This window comes from Dasypus novemcinctus, chromosome 4 (assembly GCF_030445035.2).
Source record: "Dasypus novemcinctus isolate mDasNov1 chromosome 4, mDasNov1.1.hap2, whole genome shotgun sequence".
In the NCBI taxonomy this organism is placed as follows: Eukaryota; Metazoa; Chordata; class Mammalia; order Cingulata; family Dasypodidae; genus Dasypus; species Dasypus novemcinctus.
Genome location: NC_080676.1, coordinates 15,377,623 through 15,405,191, shown reverse-complemented (window position 1 = coordinate 15,405,191; position 27,569 = coordinate 15,377,623). Strand labels below are relative to the sequence as shown.

At 37.2% G+C, this 27,569-nt stretch overlaps 1 protein-coding gene and 1 pseudogene across 2 annotated transcripts in view; both read left to right on the top strand.

Annotated features, from left to right (window-relative positions):
• The window catches only part of PLSCR4 (phospholipid scramblase 4), a 45,772-nt gene extending 18,657 nt beyond the window's left edge, over nt 1-27,115 (top strand). For both annotated transcript variants that reach the window (XM_058295125.2, XM_058295124.2), the window contains exons 2-9: nt 2,932-2,959; nt 6,970-7,080; nt 15,206-15,441; nt 17,612-17,654; nt 18,597-18,823; nt 22,243-22,404; nt 23,827-23,985; nt 25,097-27,115. In XM_058295125.2, the coding sequence (XP_058151108.1) occupies nt 2,953-2,959; nt 6,970-7,080; nt 15,206-15,441; nt 17,612-17,654; nt 18,597-18,823; nt 22,243-22,404; nt 23,827-23,985; nt 25,097-25,144 (993 nt within the window). In that variant the 5' untranslated portion in view covers nt 2,932-2,952 and the 3' untranslated portion in view covers nt 25,145-27,115. The remainder of the gene's footprint in view (nt 1-2,931; nt 2,960-6,969; nt 7,081-15,205; nt 15,442-17,611; nt 17,655-18,596; nt 18,824-22,242; nt 22,405-23,826; nt 23,986-25,096) is intronic.
• Nucleotides 3,406-4,819, top strand: LOC101419510 (transcription factor Dp-1 pseudogene; annotated as a pseudogene).
• Nucleotides 27,116-27,569: the final 454 nt, after the last annotated feature.

Sequence of the window (27,569 nt, the reverse complement as noted above, 5' to 3'; positions counted from 1 at the left end):
AAATTCATTTGACTGAAAGTGTGAACATTTTTTCTGGATTCTCAATTCTATCTTTTGGTCTGTGTATCTTCTTCATGTCAGTATTGCACTGTTTTGATTACTGTAAACTTTTAGTGAGTTTTAAAATCAGGAAGTATAAGTCCTCCATATTTGTTCTTTTTCAAGATTGCTTTAGCTATTCTAGATCCTTAGCATTTCCATATAATTGACATGTCAATTTCTGAGAAAAAGGAACTGGGATTTTAATAGGGATTGCAGTGAATCTATAGATCAAATTTGGAAGTATTACCTTCTTAGCCATATTAGTTTTTTGATTCATAAATTTGGCATATCTTTCTTTTTATTTAGATCCTTAGTGACTTTTCTGCACACAAGGTTTACACTTCTTTTGTTAAATTTATACCTGTTTTATTCTTTTTTATTTAATTGTAAATTGAATTGTTTTCATGAATTGTTCATTGCTAGTGTATAGAAAAAAAATAAATTTTTGCATGTTGGATTTGTGTTCTGCCACATTGCTGAACTTGTTTATTAGTTCTAATTTTTTTTAGTGGATTCCTTAGGAATTTATATATGCAAAATTATATTTTACTTCTGTGAACGAGGCAATTTTATTCCATTTCCAATCTGGATTCCTTTTATTTCTGTTTTTCTTGAATAATTGTCCTATGCAGCCTAGGAAACTAAAACACCCTCATGTAGATATCTGTCAAAACCACTTTCATTAGTTTTCCTACTTTTAACAGTCTTAATTGGAATCATATTATAATGTGTTCTCTAGGAACTTGTGGGTTTTTTTCTTTCTTTTTGCTCAATGTTGTATTTTTGAGAGTCATCTCTTTTGTTATGTGTGGCTATAGTTTGTTCATTTAGTAATAAGAAAAGTATCTTATTCCATCATGTGCATATACCACAATTCATTTATCCAGTCTATTGTTAATGGACATTTAGGATTTTTAACATTTTTTTTTTTAATATGGTCACTGGTTTCAAGATCTTGTACTTATCCTCTGTTTACACATGCAAGAGTTGCTCCATGTCATAAATCTAGGAGTGTCCAGGATTTAACATTTCAGAAAGGTGTGTTTGTTTTCCTAAGCAGCAGGGATTCTTATCATAAGCACCATTTTGTTGAAATACTTTGACCCTGGATTGGGTCCAGCTTTTTGGTTTGCTCTAGCATACCTTTTTATCTGTTGACATGCAAAGGCTACTGTACAAGTAACTCAGGCTCAAGAGGTGGAGTGGAGATGATCCAAGCCCAGTTGGTCCTTTTGGCAAGACAGTTCTTTCAGCTGGAAAACTACAAATGCTTATGCCATGGTGACTTTCATTGGGTCAACTCAGTATCCATAGCAATGTCTCATACAGTATTCTCGTGCTTCCTTAATCTACTCTGCACTGGTGGCTTTCCAGTCCACTTGAACAACAAAAATGACTGCATTTTATACTCTGATAAGCAGGATGACATAGTGGAAAGAACATGGACTTTGCAATCAGAAATATTTGACTTTAGCTGTGTCGGTTGTTTACTAAGCTGTACAATTAAATTACTTTATCTCTCTGAACCCATTTCCCATCTGTAAAATGTGGATAAAAATATGTATCTTAGAGAGCTGTTATGATTGGAAATTGCCCCTTTGCCTGACACTTGATATGCATTCAGCAAATTAGATTTGTTTGGTGGTGGTGGTTTCCTTGTTACTTGTCATCAGCCACAACTCTGAAATTCTAAAATCATTTTTTCTGCTGATAACCTGTTTTTTGTAACCCACTTATTGAACCCACTACCTCTCTTCCCCTTCCAATAAACTATTGTTTCAAATCCCATCTCAACTTTTTATTTCCTTCCCTGATTATTCTCACAATATTTGCCTATACGTATCTACAGTTTAAATATTTAGCTTGTCTCTTTTGGGCGTCTTAAATGTAATGCGTCCCAGGTGAACCTCGATTCCTGCTCTCCTCTATTCCCACCATTCCCCTTCCATACCTCCTTTTCTCTCTAGTTCAGTTAGTGGCATCACCATCAACTAGGTTTCCCTGGGTGAAAAACTGAGATCTGCCCTTGACCTCTCTCTTTTCCTCAGTCTGTCAACTCCTGTAGATTCTGCTTCCAAACTACGTCGTGCATCTGACTTTGTCCAAGCTTCCCCAATGTCTCCTCCCTAATTTCAGTTAACATGAGCTTTCTCCTGGATTAGCTACCACAGCTGGTCCCTCACTGCTCCTGTTTCTGCTCTGGCTCTCCCTGTTGAAAGATACAAATCAGATCCAATCACCCCACTGATTAAGAGGCTCCAAAAACTTTGCAACTGTAATTATAACAAATTCCAAACAACTTGCTACTGGCCTCCAAATATGATCTGATCTCTGTCTCTTAACCTCTGTTCTCTTTACTCTGTCCCAGTCACATCTGACCTCTTTCTCTTCCGTGAATATTCCAAGCTCATTCCCATCTCTGGGCCTTTGCATTCACTTTCTTGTATTCCTGAAATTCTCTTCTCAAAATATTAGTGAACTGCCTCCTTATAGTTCAGATAGCTCAAATGTCACCCACTTAGAGAGACTTTCTCTGATCCTCCTGGCCCTCCCCTTGCATGTTATTTTTAAAACTTTTCCTTTTTTTATAACTGTACTCTTGAATTTAACCTTATATATTTGTTGACATCTTTCCTTTCAGTCTCACCCCTCTAGAATATAAGCTCCAGCAGGGTGGCACCTTGGCAGTCGGGTTCACTGTTGTGTTCTTAGCATCCACAACAGTACTTGGTATGTAACAGGTACTCATAGTATGTTGAATTAGTGAAGGAATTAATAATTATAATTTGAGGCAAAATAATTCCAAAGCTTGTAACATGTTTTAATAGATCATAATAATAAAATGAATATATAAATATATTTTTGAGTCATTTCTGTTTTATTTTTCAGAATTGATTGGACTTCTTCAAAATGTCAGGTAAGTCTTTTGTGAACAAATTTGAATCTCCTTTGTTTCAAATGTGAATTGTGTGTTTGCTTTTCTTAAAAAGTACAATCAGGGGAAGCGGGTGTGGCTCGAGCAATTAAGCTCCCACCTACCACATGGGAGGTCCCTGGTGCCTCCTAAAGAAGGGAGTGAGCTGGCACGATGGGCACGTGTGGCAAACTGATGCAACAAGAGACACAAGAAGAAAAACATAATAAGGGACTCAACAAAGCAGGGAATGGAGGTGGCTCAAGCAATTAGGTGCCTCTGGGAGATTCCACATTGGAGGTCCCAGGTTCAGTTCCTGGTGCTTCCTAAAGAAACAAGGAAGACAGACACACAACAAGTGCAAACAGTGAGGGAGTGGGGAGAAATAAATACATCTTTAAAAATTAAAAAAAAAGTACATTCAGGAGCATGTGGGGAGAAATTGATACTTTGGGCCAGTCTCTATGGGGCTACTCATGGCTGCATGTCACCGTGACACCAGCTCAACACTTCTTGTACAAAGTAAACATCATCGTTTCTTCTCTGGAGAGTGAACATACGTAGAACTGATTTCACAGCTCTAGTAACATGGCAAAAGATGCTGGTCTAATTGAAGCCAATGGAAAACTAAAAGTCTTTATAGATCAGAATCTTAGTCCTGGAAAAAGTGTGGTATTATTAGCAGCTGGTCAACCTTATACATTAAATATGCTTGAAAAGCAACTCTTGCCAAAAACCTTTGAACAGTCCCATGTCAGTATATCTCAGAGACCTGCAGCACCAAATACGATACTGGTAGAAAGTCCATACACCCCTAACACGCACTTTGTGTCACGGAACCAGGCTTCACGCCATCACCTTGGTCTGCTAGGAAATCAAGGAGAGAAGAATGGCAGGAGTCTGAGGCATTTTCCAATGAAAGTTTGTGAGAAGGTTCAGAGGAAAGGAACCACTTCATATGACAAAGGAGCAGATGAGTTGGTTGCAGAGTTCAGTGCTGCTGATAACCACATTTTACCAAATGAATCAGGTTATGACCGGGAAAATGTAAGCTGATGGGTCTCTGATGCCTTACATGTCTTAATGGCCATGAACATTATTTCTAAGGAACAGAAAGAAATTACATGGATCGGTCTGCCTACTAACTTGATCAGGAATGTCAGAATTAGAGGTAGAGAGAGAGAGAAGACTTGAAAGAATAAAACAAATGGTCTCAACTTCAAGAACTTATGTGCAGAGAAACTGCCAAGTGGAGCAGCAAGCCACCCGGCCCCCTCCCTCTGACTCCGTCATCCACCTCCCGTTCATCATCGTGAACGCAGCAAGAAAACAGATGGACTGCAGTATTTCTAAAGACACATTTGAGTATCTGTTGAATTTTGACAACACAGTTGAAATCCACGATGACATAGAAGTAGTAAAGGGAAAGAGAATGGCTTGTGGACTAGAATCAGGAAGCTGTACAACAAAGACCTTAAAATGGCAAGAAATTTGGTATTTAAATCTCTGGAACCTTGTGTGACAGAAATGACTCAGGGATCATTCAGCAGTGTGTTTGTCACATCATCAGGTTCGTCTTCAAATGGCACAAGGCTTCCTGCCGGTGGCTTGACCAGTGGTGCAGATGACATGTTGGCCAACAGGTCTCAGTACAGTGGCTCCAGGGTAGACACACCATGTCTTAGGGAAGGTGATGACAAAGATGATGACTTCAGTGACAATGACAATGAAGACAGGTTTTCTTGGCTTGTAGACTCCTCTTTCCCTTCAAATTCAGTTTCAGGAAAAAAAAATCCTTAAGGAAGAGAAACTTTTTTTTTTCATGTGGATTTTCTGTTTCTTTTTGGCCTACAGAAGATATTGGTAAGCGATTGAATTTAAATATGCACCTACAGTAAGCATGCAAGGAATGGTTTTCACAGGAGTTTTTAAAATGAGTTGTGGATGTGTGTTTTATTACCAGTGTGCCAATGCAGAATCTTTGTTTGCGGCTTTGGATTTGGATTTTGTGTTTTCAGTGTTTTTTGTGTGTTTTTTTTTTGAATTCAGAGTTTATTTTTGGCCCCTTAACAATTCTTGCTGAGTATTACTGAAGAAATAGTACTCCATCTACATTAATGAAAATAAAATGCATCCTTTTGTGGAAAATGATACACTGAGTGGCCAATTATTTGCAGTGTTTTGAATGATACCACTAACCGATGGATTTCAGAATTATTTAATGAGTTTTTATTTTGTTAAATCATGCTGTGTCCAAAGAATCAAGCAAAATAGCAGAGCTCTACTTTTCTAAACATTAAGTGCCATACATTTATTTTCACTTCATTGTGATTCCATCAAGTTTATACACTTTTTTTTGGCTCTATTTTGCAGCAAATTACAAAGGTTTTTTGTTTGGTTGGTTGTTTTTGTTTTTGTTGTTAGGCAAAAGTTTACTGCCATGCTGGTGCAGCTATATAAACAACTTGAATACTTGGAATCGTTTATTACTTATGGTAAACTTTGCCTAATTTCTTACAGGCAACATTTAGAAACTGTTTATAATACAGTTTTTTATGTATTTATAAGTCTGTCATTTAAAGACATGTACTGAAACAAATATTGTATTTGTTTCATGTGCATCTTCTTATAATCTATTATAAAATTGAAATGATAGAATGTTTTAATAGTTTTTTTAACTCTTTTATAAAATTGAAATTAAATATAGAATGTTTTAATAGTTTTTTTTAACTCAAAGTTTGTCATTCATTTTTAATAGTTCTCTTTATAAAAAGAAAAAGGAGTTTCAGGGCAGTAGAGATAGTCTCTTAGTCTCTTTTAACATTTATTCACGAAACAATTAACTGCGCAGTTGCTGATAGCTAGCTGCCTGTTCTAAAATGATACATTTTTATTGAAACACAAACTTTTCTGTAATATTTTAGAGAATATAAAGAAACTTTAATTGTTTGACTGGTTTTACTTGGCACTGTTTTATTAATAAAACTTGCATGGGCATTTTTGAAAAAATTCACTCAGCTTATTTCATTTTGAAGTTGTTTCTATTATTTAGTGCTGGGAGAATATAAATGTAGCCTTTAGTATACATTCCTGTCTAACTATTTTTGGCAGAAATTGTTTGAAAGGGGTTTATATTAACACACATGTTCTGAAAGAGCTTTAACATATATAGGAAAAAATAGGTGAAGGAAAAATAAGGCTAGTAAAGTAAGAAATGTAAAAAGAGGTAGTGGTAATAAAAAGCCTGCTGTGACAGCCTTGATGGAGGATGTTTGAAAAGATGGTCCTGCATTTTCTAGCAACTGCTATATGGACGTTTTTGTTTTCTATGAGATGAAAATCCTCAGTTCTTTAGGAGATGCTGAACTATGCCTTATATGAGTCCAGGGAGAAATTCACCTAGTCTCAGTCAGAGGACAGTGTATACCAACAGGAAAAGTGGCCTCAACACCTCTACGGTAGTGAGAGTGAAATACAGTGAAACAGAGGTCACTGGTGAAATGGACAAAATCATCTCTAATTTAGTTGCATGTGGCACCAGTGCTTTTTATACATTTTATAATTATGGTATTTATTTTGAATTTATTTAGATACAGGTACTGTCCAAATGGAATTAGAAGGAAAAAATAGATTCACTCTGTATATGATTGTATTCTTCATCATATATAATAGGAAAACTAATTTTTCCTACTGTGGAAGAAATTTATATAGATAAGTGCTGGCATCAGGTCAGCTAAAATACTAGTATGACAGCTTATTGCTTTGTTCACAAGGACAATGGAATTTCATACTCAGCTTATTAGCCTGTGTTCATCCTCAAAATTCACCCAGTGTATAAATAGGTTGATGCCTAATATATCATACATAATGTATTATATATGATTTGTAAACAGTGTAATATTGTATTTCAAATTGGTCATGTGTGTTGATGCATACTAACAATTTAAAAAATGAGTGCATTCAGTGGTCATCATCATTGCCTTTGTCAATCCGGTCTGCTTTCTCCCTTCAAGGTGTAATCCCCACAGCCCCTCAGCCATCTCCAGGTGAAACAGAAAACCAGATAAAGTCATCAGATCCAAGACACAATGACCTTCCGGACTACAATTCCCATGTTGTGCCAGGTAGGTTAAATATTCAGAAAGGATCTTCCCCGTCCTCTAGAAATATATGCTAAGGGTTAATGTTGCTTTCTAAATTAATGAATGAATAGAGTTACTCGGTAAAAAGTATTGAACACCTACTGGTTGCCAGTTCGTTTCCTAGGTATCAATTAGAACAGATTCCTGCCGTCAAAGGATTTATAGACTCCTGGAGTTGGGAGTTGTACAAATACTGATGGCAATCTCTGCAGTCTCACGGAAATGTGAAGAAAATGAAATGTTGTAAAGGGCCCAGGATACAGAATAACTCACTCTGCCCAGGAACTGAAGGAATCCTTATCTGAGGAAATGAAGTTTTGGCGGGCATGACAAGGAGTTTCCTGATCAAATGAAAGTGGGAAAGGGAGCAGCCTGACAAAGAAAAACCTGTTCAAAGCCTAAGGTCATGAAAGGCCTGGTGTGGGGCATGTAAGGGACAAATGTCAGCAGAGGTCCAGAACACTCGTGATACCCTGTCCTGAGTGCTGCTGAAGGAGCTTGTGGTTCTGACAAATATTCTTTTTAAGTCCAAATACACTACTGGGGGGTTTTCAGGAAAATGAATATTATTATACATTGTTAGTGGAAATTTGAATTATTGTAGCCTTTTTAGAAAGCAATGAGGCAACATGGAAAATGAAAAAATAATTAAAAACACTTTTGACCGAGAAAACAGTTTTAATCAGCATTTTATTTAAATACATTTTAAGGACTTAGGGCATGATGAGTGACATAGTAATGTTTCTTTAGGTATATATTTAAATGTTTATTTAGAGGTAGAAATCATTAGATTAGCCTCTGAAAGGGCAAAAGAAACTCCGCTCTCCCCAGGATGATGTCACAGTGGTTGTTTTGGCCCTAGTCATGTGGTCTATGGAACTCAAGTAACCTCCACCCCTGCAGTTTTCTGAAAACAGCAGCACTCCCTTTTCTTCTTTCACTCGTGCGTAGGCATGTTATGTGGGTATGACCTAGTATAACCCTTCATTATTGGCTCAACGTCTAAATCCAAGGTGTTGACAAACTTAAATTATAATGAAGCTGTTTCTGACCATTACTCTCTGTTACTTCAGTGCCTTTCAACACGATCTCCATCATATTCACTGATCACTCTATATCCAAGAACCTGGATTCCACTGTGATAAGAACAGAAACTCTTCCATTTCTAAGAAGCAGACTCTAGCTAAAAATCATGTTCTGCTGGTCCAGGAATGCGTTTATTTTATTTCTCTCTATGTCAAAGAAAAAAAAAAAAAGCAAGAAAGATCCTTCAAGTGAAATGACTAGATATGTTGAAAAACCTTATATTGCCGAGCCAAAAAATTCACTGTGGGCGCCATCTAGTGGCCAGACTATGTACTTATTTTTGATGAGAGACGCTAATTGTGTTCTTGTAATTCATATTAAGGAATGTCTGTGCTTGAAATATTTGGCTTTAATTAATTTCCCTAAATTCAATTATATAACTCTCATTTGTATTATAGTGCTGGATGTAGGATCCCACAGAAAACAACTTTGCTCTAAATATGTTTAAAAGAATAGTTAATAAAGAAACCTTTGTGATATGTAGTCTATTTACCAAGAAAATGGCATGATTTCTTGAAAGAAAAAAAAAGATGATAATATTCACAATAACAAAGACAACACAAATCTATTAAGCCAGTATTTCTCACACTGGTATTGTTAGGACAATGCTCAATAACAGAGTTCTTTATTAAAATTCAGATACTATAGATAAACATGTTTTCCTTTGTTATCCTGCAGAACTGATCATAACCCTTAATGGCCATTTCAAAGCTCAAAAGGAAGTGTATTATACTGGTTTCCCACATGTAATTTGATCATGTTTTTTTCTTCACTTCTGTTAACATCTCTGGATAATATATACTAATAACAAAAGTCATTCAATCACATATAAGTATATAGTTTTCAGTGGAAATATAATCTCCAAAATGAATAGCCCCATAATCTAAATTGTAATTTTCTGACTGATGCATTAATCCTCAAATTGTTAAAATTTTTCAGTTAATATCACAAGAATTAGATATCAACTTGCTGAAATGATAGAAAAATTATTACTCTTAAGATTATTTGTATGTTTTAGTTGCATTGCTGTTTGTAGTAATAGTTAAAAAAGGAGGGAAGGGTTTCTTATTTCCAGTCTAATTTGGGTACTCATAAACACAGTCCTCAAAGGAATTAAAGTATATTCTACATGACAAATTTAACACAGTTTCCTCCATTTTTCTAAAGATTTTAGACCCTTTTTATTCACCAAGCTCTAATTTGATATTGTTTCTTTCATGCTATCATTTTTCCTTTAGTCTCTCTCCTTACTCTCAGTCTTTCGCAAGGGCTCTATGTCCCCTCCCTTAAAAACTGGTATTCCTCAGAGAGCGGACGTGGCTCAGTGGATGAGTGTCTGCTTCCCACATACGAGGTCCTGGGTTCATTCCCAGGTGCCTCTAAAAAAAAAATTGTGATATTTCCCAGTGTTCTTTGCCCTCCCCTTTCCTGGACCCTGCCCTCTCTCCTCCCCTCACCACCCCCCCATTCACTTCTCCTTTTATATACTCTAAATGAACCTACAAATACCTATGGTTTCATTTACTTTAAACCACTTATGAATCCCATATTCACATTCTTTTCTCTAAACTTTTATTTCCAACTACTTACAGATCACATCTCTCAGGTGACCGCAGAACTCTCAAGCTCAGCAGTCCTCAATCCAACTTTGTCAGCTTGCTCGCAGACATTTACCCTGTATTCTCTCTCTGCTCTGGAGATTTACAGGAGTCTCAGTCAGAAACTTGAGTCTCTCCTCATAACCAATCCATCACAGATACACTGCTGTCTCCTCAGTGTATATTATCATTTCTCCCCTTCCCACTTCTTTCAGCACAAACATCCTTGCCTTCCTTGCATGTATCTCTTACCTAAGCTAACCTTTTGCACCCACTACAGTTCTAAATTTAAATCTAATCTCTCCACTTTCCAGTGTATTGGCATAAAGTTCAAGTTCTTTGCACAGAGTACAGTCTTCTTCATCCGTACTCCTCACCACCTTTTTTCTAGCCCTTACTTCTGCAGGACTGAGCCTCCTCTGAGTGTTGGTTCATTCTGACCTTTCTCCCTGGAAAACTGTTACCCCTCATGTGGCTGATGGCTGGGTCTAATGTGGCCTCGAAGACTCTCTAGGCCCGTCCATCATGGGCTGCCTATTCTGCCTAGGAGAGGTGCCCCTCTTCTTTAAGACACTACGTCCATCTATGATAATACCATTTATTAGCTTAACGATAACCATTATCTTTCACTTTTGAATCTGTGTATCCTCCACAGAACCAGATGTTCTTGAGGGTCAGGCATGTGTTTGTACATCTTTCTGTCCCTAGCAGCAAACTCAGCAGCTGGTCCATGAAATGGGCTTGAGGAATGTTGCATAGATAAAGGAGTTTTGGATTTATCTCATAGTCATGTTTTCAGATAGCATTGGGAGAAATAGTTTCATAACTCATGGCTTTCATGACTGGGGAGCTTTTTGAGTAACTAAAATGTCCCAGACTTCAAAGCCCATTCTTCCCTTTAATGCCCAAATCATAGGACTTAGAATCTGTATCCAAGTTGCCCTGCAGAAAGTGCCGTTTTTGCTCCAGTTCTCACCACAGAGGACTTCTGGGTTCCCGGGGACTGACCTCATGTTCCTCAGGTCCTCTTGGCAGTAGCTGGCTTTCTCATCATCAGACAACTCCAGAGCACTGATTTGCCCCTCTGCTGGTCACCTCTTACAGTCCTGAGGCCAGTGTTCTACTTGATGTACTGTGATGTCTCCTGGTAGGTATAGAACTTAGGGAATTAAAATCATCTATTAGCTATAGTTGCTCTTCTAAAATACAGGCCCAGGTTTCTCAGTGGAATCCCTTGGGTGCACTTCTTTATAGCCTCTGATCTAGGAGTGTATTAGCCTAATTTAGTTTAGAGTACCTTTCCTTCAGCATGCTGGAGTTCTAATTATATCACATACTAACTAGTGATCATCAGCAATTACTTATGCCTTAGTTTCCTCTTATGTGCATTAAGGATAATAATTGTATCTTTCAAGTAGGGTTGATGTAAAGACTATAAAACTTAACACTTGTAAAGTAGTTATAATGGTGCCTGGGACATAGCAAGCATTTGTCATTATTACCTTTTCTTTTTTTCATAGTCAACCATAGCTTCCCCTAACAGGAGTTCCTTCTAGATCTTCTTGGTTTCCTAGATCCATTCTTTGAGGACTCTGGAAGAGGGCATAATAACCTTACCTACTCTCCTGGGTTTTTAGTTCTTTCTGTAGGAGGAACATTTTCAGAGATCAACCTGCTGGTGAGACTGTCCACACTTTTCAGGAGATACCAACCTTTGCCCTTTGGTATTGATATTTGATTATTAAAAAACACCAGATTCCCTACTCCCCCAGACCCACAGTACCCAAAGCCTGGTTTATTTAGAGACACATCAAGCCACCTGTTGGGCTTCAGCATTACAGCTCAAGTTGGGCTTCTGCTATCCCAGTCTTGTCCCTGTAGCATGCTTACCCAGACATGAGGTGAATCTTGACCTCCAACACCTTTCAGCTGTCATCTGGACCAACAGCCCAGTACATTTTGAGCAGACATACAAGAAGACACATGCACATATCATACACCATTCCAAATACAAAGTAATTTTCAGAAAGAAAAGAGGGGATCTGGAGAGTAGCTGCTCCAATCATGGCGAATATAAACTTTTATGTTATTATGCACAGTAGTTTTATAACATTGTCTCTATCTTCTCCATTCCAGAATACAAACTTTGCTTTCTTTACTTTGTTTAAATAAAAGATTCTTTAAAGAAGTGTCTTTCAAACATCCTTGATGACATTCTACTATGGCCCTCAGTAAAAGGTGTATATATGTCTGTATATATATATATTTATACTTAACTAGGTTGGTGCAAAACAAATTGCAGTTTTGGACCATGAATTTTAAATCATCATAACTAGGCCAGACACACCTTTATTGATAAACATAGGCACCATTACAATCAACATATTTTTGCCAACAAGAAATAAGTTTGCTTATTCCCATATTGTAAAAATATGTGCTTCAGGATTTGATGAACTCTTGGAAAGCATTTTCTGCATCCTGCTGGTTGTGGAAGCATTTTCCCCATAAAAAGTTGTTGGGATGCTTAAAAAAGTGGTAGTCAGTTGGCGAGAGGTCAGGTGAATATGGCGGATGAGGCAAAACTTCATAGCCCAATTCATTCAACTTTTGAAGCGTTGGTTGTGCAACCTGCAGTCAGGTATTGTCATGGAGAAGAAGTGGGCCCTTTCTGTTGACCAATGCCAGCTGCAGGCATTGCAGTTTTTAGTGCATCTCATTGATTTGCTGAGCATACTTCTCAGACTTAATCATTTCACTGGGATTCAGAACGCTGTAGTGGATCAGACTGACAGCAGAATACCAAACAGCGACCATTACCTTTTTTTGGTGCAAATTTGGCTTTGGGAAATACTTTGGAGCTTCTTCTCAGTCCAACCACTGAGCTAGTCATCAGTTGTATAAAATCACTTTTCGTCACATGTCACGGTCGGATCAAGAAATGGTTCATTCTTGTGTAGAATAAGAGAAGACAGACCTTCAAAACAATGATTTTTAAAATTTTCTGTCAGCTCTTGAAGCACCCACTTATCGAGCTTTTTCACCATTCCAATTTGCTTCAAATGCCAAACGACCATAGAATAGTCAACTACGAGTTCTTTGGCAACTTCTTGTGTAGTTTAAGAAGATCAGCTTTGGTGATTGCTCTCAATTGGTCGCTGTCAACTTCCGAAGCCCAGCCACTACGCTTCTCATCTTCAAAGCTTTCGTCTCCTTTGCAAAACTTCTTGAACCACCAATGCAGGGCACGTTTGTTAGCAGTTCCTGGGCCAAATGCATTGTTGATGTTGCGAATTGTCTCAGCTGCTTTCCGATGCATTTTGAGCTCAAATAAGAAAATCACTCAAATTTGCTTTTTGTGTAACATTTCCATAGTCTAAAAATAAATATAAAATAAACAGCAAGTAACAAGTCATTAGCAAAAAACATAAAGAAATGCACATTCAAATGATGTATAACATAACCACATTTATTTAAGAATATATGCCAACATCAAACAGGAAATTTGGAAATGTAAAACCACAATTACTTTTGCACCAACCTAATAAAAATTTCACCAAGCAATACTCAATCCAGCTAGAGTTGTATATTTTCTATTCTATTTTATTCTATTCTAATCTATTTTATTGTTTAAATTTTACAATTGTGCATTGTAAATTGGTTTCACAGCCACTGATGGATCTACAGTTCACAAAACACTGTATCAGAACAGTATATAAACCTTATATTCCATATCCTTGCTATAATCACTTATTAATTCCAGGTGTTCTCTTGTGTTGTTTCTGTTGATTCTTTGTGATGTTCTACAGAGATAATCATGCTATCTGTGGACAAAGAGAGTTTTATTTATTCTTTCCAACTCTTTTTCCCTATCTTGTTTTATTGCACAGCTAATATTTCAAGTAAAATGTTGAATAAGAGTGGTGAATTGTCCTTTTTTAGGTCTTAGGGGGAAAGTATCTAGTTTTTCACCATTAAGTGTGATGTTAGCGGTAAATTTCTTTGTGGGTAGACTTTATCACGTTGAAGAAGTTCCCTTATATTCATTGTTTGTTGAGGCTTTGTTGTTGTTGTATTTTTTATTTATCCTGAATGGATATTGTATTTCATCAGATGCTTTCTATATTTATTGATATTAACATGATTTTTCTTCCTTAGCCTGTTGATGTGATAGGTTACATTAATTGGTTTCCAAATGTTGAACCAGCCTTACATACCTAGAATAAATTCCAGTTGATTGTGGAATTCATTTTTGTCACATACTAATTAATTTTATAAATATCCTTCTTATAATGTTGTGTCTCTTTAAGGAAATCTGATTCCCTTGATCATGATTTATAATGACAAGTCAAAATTCATAAGATCCCTGGTTGGAGGTAGGGTAGGAGTAGAGAAATGTTGGAGGTTATAAGATTAAGAAATTGAATGTAATTAATGTCAAGATTGGTAAACAATCTGAGAATTAGATAATGAAGGTACAAACAAGTGATTGAATCAAAGGCAGTGTAGTTCAGTCATTAAAAGAACCCCTTTAAAGTTAAGTAGACTTTTCGATCTTTGTGATCTTAATAATAATAAAAAAACTTAATAACAAGAATTTACAGGGCTAGTTATATGCCAGGCCTTGTGCCAATACCACAACAACCTTGTAGCAGTTTGATATTATTGATTAATTCCAAAAAGAAATATTGGATTATGCTTGTACACTCATCTGTACCTGGGCATGATTGAGTTATGATTAGGGCATGGTGGGGACTCACAGATAAAAGGGATGGCAGAGAACAGAGTTGAGTTTGATGCTAAGACTTAAGCTGGAGCCCCAGGAAGTCAGCACGAAGAGGAAAGAGAAGCCAGCCCCAGGAAGAAAGGAACCTTGAACCCAGAGAAAAGCAAGCCCCAGGAACATGGGAACCCAGGAAGCCTGAACCCTTGCAGACGTCATCAGCCGTCTTGCTCCAAATAGACTTTGGTGAGGGAAGTAACGTATGCTTTATGGCCTGGTATCTGTAAGCTCCTACCCCAAACAAATACCCTTTATAAAAACCAACCAATTTCTGGTATTTTGCGTCAGCACCCCTTTGGCTGACTAATACAAACCTAATAAGGTAGGTATATTATTATACCTAAAAGAGAAATAACCTAAGGCAGAAAGACGCTAACAAGTTATTCAACATTTCAAACTTGGTGTCTGAACTTCTGAAAATGGGGGTAACTATCTTATAAGTTTTAAGAGAAGTCAATGACTTAATCTGGAAATCCCACTAATATATTTTGGGTACATGACATTCTCTCAGAATATATAACCTTTTATTATTTTTAAGAAGCTGTCATGTGACCGATATCATCTCCACATGAAAAGTCATGTTACGTTCCTGTATATTATCATTTTAATAATATATAATACTTTCATCTGTTTTTAACTACAGGGCCCCCTGGAACAGCTGTCCTTCCATCTGCAGGCTACCCAGGAGTCTTGCCTGTGGGATACTACAGTCCACACCAGCCCAGTACCTTCCCCTTGCACCAGCCAGCTAGTGGTGTCCGTCCTGTCCAGTATCAGCCTGGCAAATACCCTATGCCAAATCAGCCCGCACCAACAATGTGGATGCCAGGGCCAGCTCCTATGCCAAACTGCCCACCTGGTCTGGAGTGCTTAACTCAGGTATTCCATGCAAATCCAAATTATACTGAAATTGGGTAAGACTGGGGGACTCTGGAAAGAAGTGACAAAAGGCTGGCTAGAGGAAGATAGAGGAGATGGGCCGATGATGAGGGGTGTCTCGTTTGGGAGACTATAAGAGTCCTGGGACATATTTCAGAAATGTGGAGGGAGAACAAAGAAGGGTGTTTTTAGTGGGAAGAGGATGTTTGTTGTAATTTAAGCCATTCAAGATGTTCTGTTGAGTAAAGTTAAAACAATCGGAAAAGAAGAAAAGCTATCATGGATGCGTGTTGGGCTGTAAGATCTTCCGGAGTCATGTATCTCACTTGTGACAAAGTATAGCTTTAACATTGTTTGTGTAAATCTTAAAAAATAGTTGTTCAATTTCTCCTATTACTCTGAAAGAGGTTAAATGAAGATATTTTATGGGTTTTATTATCCCTTACAGGAATGTTTTTGAGTTAAAAAATAAAAAATAAACAAAATTAGAGACAAAACACAGGTATGGAGCCAGACAGACCTGGTTTTGAATTCTGGATCTCTCCCCTACTAATTTCAGGACTTTGACTAACTTTCTTAACCACTCTGTGCTTCTATTTAAGCATCTATAAAGTAGTACTAGCAAAAGTTGCCTTCTCAGGTTGTCGTGAGAATTGTTAATGAGATAAAATTTGTAAAGTACCTTATGTTCCTGGCACTGAGGACCCTCTCAATGGGTGCTAGCTGTTTGGATGTTATTAGTTGAAACACCTTCTTAGATGTGAGTGGAAGATATGTAGCCAACCATTTCATTTATCTGCCCTAGTCCTTTTGAGATACCATGTGCAAGTGGCATGGAGCCTCATGAGGACTGTCAGGACCTCTTAGGGTCCAATGTAGCAGGATTATATGGTTACTACAAGTTTTGGCTTTGCCATGGACTTCACCAGCTCCTCAAAAAACTGCTCTTTAACAGCCATAGTACCTTACTGGGCAAGCATTTTCCACATGAAAGGGCTTCATTTCTTTAGGATGTTATGCTCAGCAGTGTACACTTTTACCAAGTAGTACAGATTTTCAGCCTTTAGTCCTAGATTTTCATTTCCTGGAATTTGTTAAAGGGATGGCAAACCATTTTACAGCCACTTTGGAGACTGTGTAAGACATGTTAGACCTCCTTACCTGATTGTGTTTTCATACCAGAAAAAAGTCTTTAATCAAGCATGGATTTTGTCCTTAACTCTAACTGCCTTTAATCAATCTTGCCACAAAATATTCATATCCAGTTAAGTCATTTTCAATTTTAGTCATTTCCTATGTATTTTTCATTCATTATGCAACAAATATTTAGGTAAATCAGGCCTTTCAGTCAATGTTCCATGCTCAGGGATTAGGAATAACGTAATCTTCTAGAAGTATGATATAAAATTGTCTATCTTCAGAAAAGATTTCTTCCTTTTGCTAGAATGTTCTCAGATAATGGGCAAGTCAAACTTTCTATCTTGGGAGTGATACCTAAGTAATATTAAGATAGAAGTTATCTCTTGGTATTTCCAACATCCCTTTCCATGGTGTCCCATCCTAGAATTTTTCTTCTCCTTTCCTCTAATTCCATTCAGATGCCTGCTGCCCTATTAGACCCTCCCCTTATCAAAATGTGTACCTGGGGAACACTTGATATTAGTAGCTCAAGTGAGTGGAAGTCAGTGTGTTAGCTTTTCCCAGATGCACCTGTGAAATAATATAAATAAACTGGGCCACTTCTGTGTGCGTCCTCTGTTACTGGTCCTTATAAAACCGTGTAAAACCGTACTGAGTAACTTGTCTGTGGGTGTGCAGAGAGGCTGTTGAGTAGGGAATGAATTAGGAACAGACTACATAAAAGCACATTCTTACAGATGCTGTTACTGTAGCAAGTAGATGATTTCCTGGCATAGGCAACTATTTGAGTCTCTTACAGTGGGACTGGAAGAAACACTGAGCAGCTGGTCTATTAACCATCTGACAACATACAGATGAGCTAACTTCACTTGATCAAGTAGTTATAATTGATTCTGTTCAATTTTAAAGGGATATTTTTAGTATGAGGTGATAGAGTACAATACCTATATCATCAACTTCTTTTCTGTTGCTAATTTTATTTAATTCTGTTATTTAGATCTCTTCTAACTGCTTTTTTCTATCTCAACAGTTGGACAACATACACGTTCTCCAGCATTTTGAGCCTCTGGAAAGTATGTATAATTTTGTAGTTCTCAGCAGTATTTTGTATGGTGTTCAGTGAAAATTTTGCATTGTATATTATCTAGTTGCTTCTTTATATTGATCATTTTTAGTGGTTCAAAGAGGAAAAAGAACTGCCCTCTATTACCTCTTTCCAAGAAAGTAATAAAGGGAATTATTTTGTATATTTTGTATAATTCTGTATAATATAATCTTATATTTTACCTTTTACATATTTATATCATGTAGTCACTTTTATTCTTAATCTGGTCAACCTCAGTACATTTATACACCGCTCTTCTTCCATGTTCACCTTTCATAGATAAAAAAAGGACTAAATGAGTTAGCAAGGAGTGCCCTAGTTAGCAGCTAGTCAGGGGCCTAGAAGCTAGATTTACTAATCTGCAGTCCAGTGCTCTTGCTTTGGACATAAGATGCACTGTAAACATGAAGCCTGTTTTTGGTTGCTCAGTATAAGATTACTAGCCCCCATAGTACCAGTTCTCAACATCCGTTTTGGCCTTCACATTGGGCCTTTAACTTTCCTTCTTCCTTTGTTTAATTTGCAATGAATAATAACCCTGATTATTCTTAACATATTTCATGACCTGATTAATTCATGGTCCAAAGTATAATTTTCATCAAAACAGTCTTATAAAATTTTCTGAATTCCAGTAGTCTGGAAAATAGTTTCGGTCTGCCATTCATGTGCAAAATTTGACAATCATTTCATACCGCGCTTCTTAAAATAAGTGTTTTAAAATTTCGAAATTACTCAGCTACTAAGGGAGATTGTGAAGTATTTTGATTCCTGATTAATTATATTAATTTTACCTGGAATTTTTGAACAGCTCTTTTACCTTAAGTTCTTAAGAAATGCTGCACAAGGACTTCTTGAGGTCTTTTCTAACGGCTTCTAATTGAAGATAGTTTTCTTGTTTTTATTTTTTCAGTGTTCACAGGCTTTGAAACTAATAATAGATACGATGTTAAAAACAACTCCAACCAGATGGTTTACGTTGTAAACGAGGACACGGACGACTTTACCAGGAACGCCTACAAGACCCTAAGGCCTTTCGTCCTCCGCGTCACCGACTGCCTGGGCCGAGAAGTCATCACCATGCAGCGGCCCTTCAGATGCACCTGCTGTTGCTTCTGCTGTCCCTCAGCCAGGCAGGAGGTCAGAGGCTGACGTCTAATTCACTGCGTCATTTTAACCCAGCTCGTCAGGGCCTGACTGTGTTCCCTACGAAACTATGCAGGAGGGAATTTTCTCTGGCTCTGCCATTCAGCATAAAAGAAGTTGGTGATGGGGGAGAAACCAAATCTTCTCACCTAAGGAAAATCACAGAGGGCTTTTTATGTGCTCAGGCTCTTCGAGTACTAGTCAGTGGGTCAAGCACAGATTAGACGTTTAGTCAATGACTGCTGCTTTATTAGTTTTGTCGACTGATTTGATTTATGGATACTGACAAGAGTCCTGCACATTTATCTGAGTATGTCTGCTGTTTTGGTTTGCCTAAGGGCTGCCAGTGCAAAGTAACAGAAATGGGTTGGCTTTTATAAAGGGGATTTACTTGGGGTAAAAGTTTACAGCTTCAAGGTCTCTGAAATGTCCAAATGAAAACACCAGCAAAGAAGCTTTCTCACCAAAGTCAGCTGCCACGTGGCAAAGACTGCTGCCCATCTCTGCCTTCCCGTCCAGGCTCACCTCTCGGAGCCCAGCTCCTGGAGCTCACTGTCAGCAGCCAGGCATAGGGCCTCTTACCAGGCCTCCTCTCTCAATCTCGGCAGCTCTGCTTTCTTCCTAAGTTCAGCTATAAGCTGTTAGGCATAGCTCATTTCTCCTTGCAGCTCAGCTGTGGCAAAACTGGAGTCTTTTCTCTCTTGCATGGCAGGATCAAACATGTCAGCTCCCTTTTTCATCTGTCTGTGTCTCCCTACCCCCCCCCCCTTTTTTTTGAGGGACCAGGGGCCAGGGATTGAACCCCAGACCTCAAATACGGGAAGCTGGCACTCAACCACTGAGCCACATCAGCTTTCCTGAGTTGTTCATTTTTTGTTCTTTCAGGAGGCACTAGGAATCAAACCCGGGACCTCCTGTGTGGAAAGCAGGAGCTCAACTGCTTAAGCCACATCCACTCTTGTGCTTCTATTTTTATCAGACATAGCAAGGCTGTGGAGATTCAACCTGAGTCATGCCTCACTGAAGTAGTCCAATCAAAAGCCCTAAATCGATCTTATCAAGTCATCTAATTAAAGGATCCTCAACCAAATGTATTGCAATCAAAGGGTATCACACCCATAGGAATTGATTACTTTTAAAACATAGTCTTTTTGGGATTCATAAAATAATATCAAACTGCTACATCCGCATATCACCAGAAAGGCATTGCTAAATATAATCAGATGCTCTTAGAATTGGAAGGGATTTTAATTACTTTGACCTATCACAACCCACAACTTTCCAGACATAAAAATAAAAGCTCAGAAAGATTGTCTCACAGGAGTCTCAACCTTGGTAAGTAACAATGCTAGACCTAGAATGCAGAAGTGCTGAGTTGCAGTTTGGTTACTCTTCAGTAACCTGCACAGCTCTGGGAAGGTTCTTTGCTGAAAAGAAAAGCAGTTTTATACAGGGATCAATGAGAGTTTGAATTGCAGATATGCTTCATGCTTAAATTGAAATAATTTACTTAATCTCTTTGAACATTAGTGTTCCTATTCATAAAACCTGCACAGCAAAAGCCCATAGGATTACTGCAATAGATAAATGATATATAAAGTACCACCATCTACTCATCTTACTTACAACCCTCTTTGTGCCCTGGTTTCTCACCTGCAAAATGGTGATAATATAGAAAGTATCTCATAAGATTGTTTCGAGAAGTAAGTAGTAAATAAATGTCAATGGCTTAGAACAATACCTGGCAAATGGTACAGTGCTCAATGAATGTTAATTACTTTTCCTAGATATCCTCTTTCATTACTGCTTTTATAATAATAGCCTTATATTTGAGATATTTCTTCACCTCTAGTCCATATTCCTTTTGGATATAGTAGGTATTTTTCTTCATAATAATGGCTCAGATTCTATAAGTGAAGCCTGCAGGATTACAGGAAGCCAGGATACGGTAAAGCAAATCAAATTTACAACCTTATTCCAATATATGGAACTTTTGTCCCCCAGTGTTATCTGGATTGTTTTTTTAGTGTTCCTTGTACTCATGAGTGTGTTTTGTTTTTGTTTTTGTTTTTAGTTCTGTGCCCTTGTATGGTGTGGATATGCATACTTGTATCTGCCAACACAATCCAGATACAGAGCAGTTCCATCATCACCAGGATCCCCCTCTAAAACCATGCCCACTTCCCTATCTCTGTCCCCACCCCAGTCCTTGACCCCGGGAAACCACTAATCTAATCACATTGCAAGAATATCATATAAATGAATTCATATAGTCGATGACCTTTTAGAATTGGCTTTTTTCAGTCAGTGTAATTTCCTTGTGATTCATCCAAGTTGTACGTGTCAATAGTTCAATCAATTGTGTGGTTAAATACCATATCATAGGATGGATTTTTAAAAATTAAGTGACTTTTGTAAAGTCATTATTTTTAATTTCTTAAACCTAAACTCATATGAGAACCCAGCTCCAGGAAGCTATCAAATGTGCATGTATGAATGTATTATGAATAGTAGCAGGTGGATTTGACAACCCATGAAGCCGAGTGGTCCTGCTTCATGGTGACACTAGAAGACACAAAATTCTTTGGAAAGTGGATATGAAACCATAGAAATAATTACGAGAATTTTTACTTTGGGCTTATACCAAATAATTTAATCTTTCTAACCCTTTTGTCATTATTAGTAAGAAGCTCCGAGTTCTTTAGAAAGGAATATTTTAAAGATAAGGTAAAAAAGGCTAGTCCACAATATTTTAAAATAATTCTCAAAATGGCTTAATTGCATGTTCACATGCACTTTTAGTTTCATGACATGGGATTTTCTGTTCTCTTCTGTTTTCTGTTAAGATTGTTGCTACTAAGATTTGAGTTTTACCTAACTTAAAAGATGGTAAGTTAACCTGTTGCTGTTTCAGGAATTCTGTCAGATCTTTTAGATCAGAGACAAGAGACTTTATTAAAAGCACAGCAAGGAGCATGAGCAGCAGCATGTTTGCATCAGTTCCCCTCATTGTGTCCCCTTCTCCCCTCTCCCAGGTCCTAGGGGGTCGACATGGAGGCCAGGCAGATGATATGTATGCAGCATCACAGTTGGGAGAATCTACCACTTTCATGCCAAGCAGTAAGAAGCCTTCTCTGTTGTCCTAAAAGGAAACAGGGCTTCATCCCTTAAGGTTGCTTGCTGCAAACACAACTGTCAGGAATGGCCTGGGTAAAAAGTGGTCAGGACCTTGCATTTCTGGCAAACCCAGTGAGACATGTAGGAGTGAGAGAAGCCCATGGAGGACTGTCTCCAGAAAAAAAAATTCCCCTAGTCCTGGCCTGCTTTGAGAACACATCTAGGCTGTGTATGTATCTGGGTGTATGTAAATGATGTGTGTAACAGCCTGTGCTCTGTCACTGCTTCATTTGCAGCTGGAAGTGCAGTGTCCTCCTGGCGTAACCATTGGCTTTGTGGCGGAACACTGGAACCTCTGCAGGGCCATTTACAGCATCCAAAACGAGAAGAAAGAAAATGTGTTGAGCGTGCGTGGGCCGTGCTTAACCTATGGCTGTGGTTCAGATTCTGTTTTTGAGGTAGCCCAATGTTGAAAGCATGCTTACAGTGTTTTCTTTATAGTGCTAACAAACCTAGGAATGATCTGGTTTTAGACGTTTTTTCATGTGAATGGAATGAGGTTTGTAAAATCACTTATAAACGAACACGGTTGTATGACGAAATGTTTGTTAACCAGTTGATATCCAATACTTTTCAAGTTATTGTTAGTGGATTGCTTGATCTTTTCCAAAATGTAAGCTCATTTTTCATGATTTCATTGCTTGATTAAAAATAAAAAGAGTAAGAAACTTTCCAGAACATTTTACCTTTTGAGAGTAAACAGCCTAAACAAATCCATTTATTCTATACTTAGGTGCATTTAATTTACCATTTTTTTTCCAAAAAATTTTCAGTGTGGAAATACAGGTCCTAAATAATCTAACTGCCCAGTACTTTGTCATACAACCTACAGAGCTCTCCTGAGATAATGCAAATTGCCTACTTGCCAGATAGAAATCTGTTTATGTACTCAAGAAAAAGGGCAATCTGATAACATTAATAAAATGCATATTAAGTCATCTTATAGCATTTTCAGGAAAAAAGAAAAAAGGTTCGGGTTTGCCCTATCTCAGTGGCTATAAATTGATACCTTATTATCCCAAATCTGAAAAAAGAAATTTCTAGAAATATTTATTATCCCAAATCTGAAAAAAGAAATTTCTAGTAATATTTCCTCTACTTCTTAAAGGTTCCTTTTTGAACGCATTGCACCCAGCAAGACACATCGTGTACTATTAATACAACTGCACATTCAGATATTTCCTATAATATCCAATAAACATTTCCTAGTTCTCATTTTATTTTACTAAATCCTCAGATACTGCTCATTTAATAAAAGGCCATTGTAAAGAAAAAGATGATCCAGATAAGCCTAGGGATAGGGAGAATCACTCCCATCACAGTAAACATCAGCGTCAGCATGTAGGCGTCTGCCCTGCGGCAGGTGCCGAGGCTTCCATTCCAGAAGCTGAAGCCTTTCGGTGTCCTCAGATACTTTAAAGAATTTTTGCAGAGTGATGCATGGAGATTGTGAGGTGACAGTTCCATTTCTCCCTGCTTTTTTGCTCATGTGACTCTCTAGACTGGAAGAGACTCAATCCCTGTCACCAATCCCAACCCTTTTCCACAGTGAGACATTAAAGAGACCATTTAAATCATGCCTCCTGCAGCAAGCTCCCTCTCATGCCTCACTGAGGATGAAGAAAGCACACCAGCCTGAGCATCGCGGGTCATCCCCCAGCTCAGGTATTCACCAGGGGCAAGTCACTTAACTGAATTTCCTCATTTGAAATTACGTAGCTACCGAATTTGTTTCCAGCCCTTCATTTATGCTGTTTCCTTGTAAACACCTCCTAAATAGAATCAAACAATGTGGTAACGGGACATTCTCGTCTCCCCAGGTCACATCCCTGGATGGCGTAACCGGTGTGGGCAGCATCGTCAGGAAGTGGAATGGCTTGCTGTCAGCCATGGCAGACGCTGACCACTTCGACATCCACTTCCCCCTAGACCTGGACGTGAAGATGAAGGCCATGATTTTTGGAGCTTGCTTCCTCATTGTAAGCCTCTCACTTTTGAGTTATACTGAGAGAACTTTTCTTTCTGTTGAGAGTCAGTATAGTGTACCAGAAAGGGAATAAATAAGCTTCGGAACTACAACGCCTTCTGGCAGTTCCACAAACTCATTCTGTGACTTTTGCAAAGTGTTTAACACGTGTAACCCTCTCTGTCCTCGGGGTTGTGGAAATTAGCTCTCCTATGTGAAAAGTGGCCAGCAGAGTGCTTGGGACATACTGCGTACACAGTGGACAGCACCTGTCTTCACTGCATGTTATTTCTCACTCTCACTGCTTAAAAATGCCTGTCCTTTGATATATTAATGAAATAAAATAACGCCAAAGCTAATGTCCTTTCCATCCTCCTTGCTGCCTGTCAACTTCCAGTGTACTCCTTAGTGTTATACTTTCCTTAGATTAGTTTGTTAGGTAAAAATGCGTTGGCCTTTTCCTGACAGATAGGGTCAATATTCCTAGGTAAAGTGCATAAATAACATTGATAATATTTATCTAAAATACAGAATTAAAATAATAAATTTAGAATATTTAATACTTGATTATCAAATTTTTCATCCTTTTAACAATGATAATATAATTAAATGGTATCTGAAATGGCTCTTTTATTAACTACCAACATTTCCAAGCTTGTAATTGCTGCTCTTCATATTAGGTCCTCTTAAAGATTCTGTTAGATGTATTTTTTTTTTTAATGAACTAGGAGATCCCCTGATAAACTATAAAGAATAATATTCTGAACTTTTATATAATACTAACAATAAACACATGTTTTGTTTTTGTGGTACTTTTCTGTTTTACAAATTGCCATCAAATAAATGACCTCCACTTCAGTATTACAATATTACATACATTATTTTAAATATACTTAAAATATATTACTTTACATAAATATAGTTACGCAAATCTCCTGTTGATTTCAATAATCTTTTAGTATTTCTTTAAATTTGTTCACTCTTTTAAAAATTATTTTACTCTAGTCAAGTTTCCCTGTAAAAGTAAATATAAATTACAAAGCTTTTAAAAACTTCCTATTAATAAAAACGATTAGCAGTTTTCTGCATTGACAACGTTTATGTAATTTTGTTTTCAATTCCAGGACTTCATGTATTTCGAAAGATCTTCACACCGACGTTCATCAAACTAGACCAACACAGGAAATCAGCAATTCTGGTTAATAAAAAGTATTTTAGAAAAGCTGAATTGGGCTTAGAGTCAACACTCAATTATTTGCAAGTACATTTCTCTGCTTGCAGATTACTTCTATTGAGTGTTGGCTTTGAAAGGCTGAGATTGTGAGTGCAAGAACACAATCTAAATGTGCTCTTTAATTTAGTGAGGGTCTATTTGGTATCTGAAAAACCTATGACTCATTAACTAAGTAAACGTAGACTCCATAGGTTTGAAAACACTGGAAACGTGTGATATGGGAAAATGAATCCCAGAGCTCTTATATTGATTGGTAGTAAAAAGATTGGCTTCTTAGAGCAATCTTTATTGGGAGATAGAGTAATGTAGTTTCTATGTGAACTTTCTCATACCTTCCCCTCCCCATGAACATGTCCTATTACCAAAGGCAAATTCTTAGTTCCAGATGATAATAATGATTTCTTCATTATGAAAAACAGAAAGGCAGACAGGTTATTTTTTATTGTGCAAGAAAAATTGTGCGCAGGAATCAAAGCCTCGTTCTGCCAACTTTCGGTAGGAACTTCGACTCTTCTACAAGATAAGATGTATTATTATTTTTTTTACTCTACGGTTTGTACTTTTCTTTCTTTATTATTGACAATCAAGAGCTGTCTATAAATGAAAATAGGATCAGGCTTTTGGGAAAAGAGCTGACCCAGGCCACAGTCAAACAAGATCTCTGAGTAGCTTAGGAACCTCAGTGCCCTTACAAGAAACTTGCATTTAATACATTTAACCTCTTTTGATCACAGATGCCTTATGTATAAAATAAGAAGCTTGTCCTAGTCTCTGTGATTGCCTGTTGAATCTTTGTATCTCATTTGGTGTAAAGAGGAGGAGATTTTTTTTCCCCAAGAAGACCCCAGATAATCACCAAGCTTTTCTAATGGCAAGAGTTAAAATGTTGTTTTCATATTTTGAAATGTGACATTTTGTGTTACTTTATAAAAGTGAAGCTACAAGTTCTGGCATTGCTTGTTAGTGCCTTACTGCTTTTTATTTACATGGTAGGAAAACCTGTATCTACCCAAAGAAAATGATAAAACACACAAGCTTGCTACTTCTCTGTAATCCACCTCCATCAGTAAAGATTGTATAGGGTCAAATGGCTACAAAGAACCACATCAGTTGTGCTTGTTTGCAGTAATTAATGAAAGTCATAGTGTATAAGTGAATATACTCTAATTACTCAGCTTACCTCTGTTGCACTTTAGTTTTCTATCTGGACATTGACTGTATTCTTTCAATTTGGCCAATATGTGGAATAGAAATGTATTCTGCTCTCAGTTAAATAAAAATGTCTAAGTGTTTTTAGATGTGTTTTTACTGAGATGGGGGCCTTAGCTCACAGTTCTTTTAAAGTGAATGTGCCTCATTTTTTATTATATTCATCCTTTCATGGTAAAAGTGTTACTTTGTTGTAATGTTCATTTTTACATGCTGCTATTAATGTCCACAAAAATTTAAAAGCAGTCGATTTAACTAATTCTGCCTTATATTTGAAAATGCAATTGCAATCTTAGACCTATATATTATTTCCTGTAATGATGTCTGACATTTTATGTAGAAAATAAGACAAATAGTATTCAGAAAGTTTAGCTATATGAACTTTTCATTTTTACTTGCCTCCACTCAAAACCTGCTGCAATAACATTAAATAAAACTGTATTTCACATGGGACATGACATTTAAAATGTCTGTTTCAAGTTTTTGTGGTATTAACATATCTATTACCATTATGATTATCATTTATTTAGAAATAATGTCTTATATTTTTATAGTATACTTTGTATTGTGATGTATTTCTATGTGCAAAATTGATCAGGATGATTAAAAACAAGCAAGCTATTTTCTGGTGTTTGTGCGTTTTCATGTTACATCATATAGTTTTTGGCTTTTAAATAAATATAATTGATTAATAGTAAAAGACTTCTATTTTTTGACATGTAATTGAACCTGAATACTTTTCTTGAAAGGAATTTCTGAAGTAATTTCTTATCAAGCTTATTCAGGGGTCTTGGTTTCCTATTTAAATTTAATATAAATAATGCCATTTCTGTAGTGTCGTATAGTAGTGAATTGCTTTCTGATATACCGAAGTTATTTATAAATTTTTATTATTAAATTACCTATTTAAGATGCATTTAAGTATCGACTATGAACCTCAGTTTCAGTATATCTTGCAATTTCTGTGAGTGAAGGATGCATTTTTTTAATGTCTTTAATGAACAGATTTTCCAGAAACTATAAAAAGCTGATTATCTAGACTAATTCACTACCTTAATTTTCCAACAACTGGATGTTAAATTAAGTCAAAATACAGAATAGGCAAAGTGATTCCAAGATATGACATCCTGCCCCTACTGGAACTTAACAGCTAG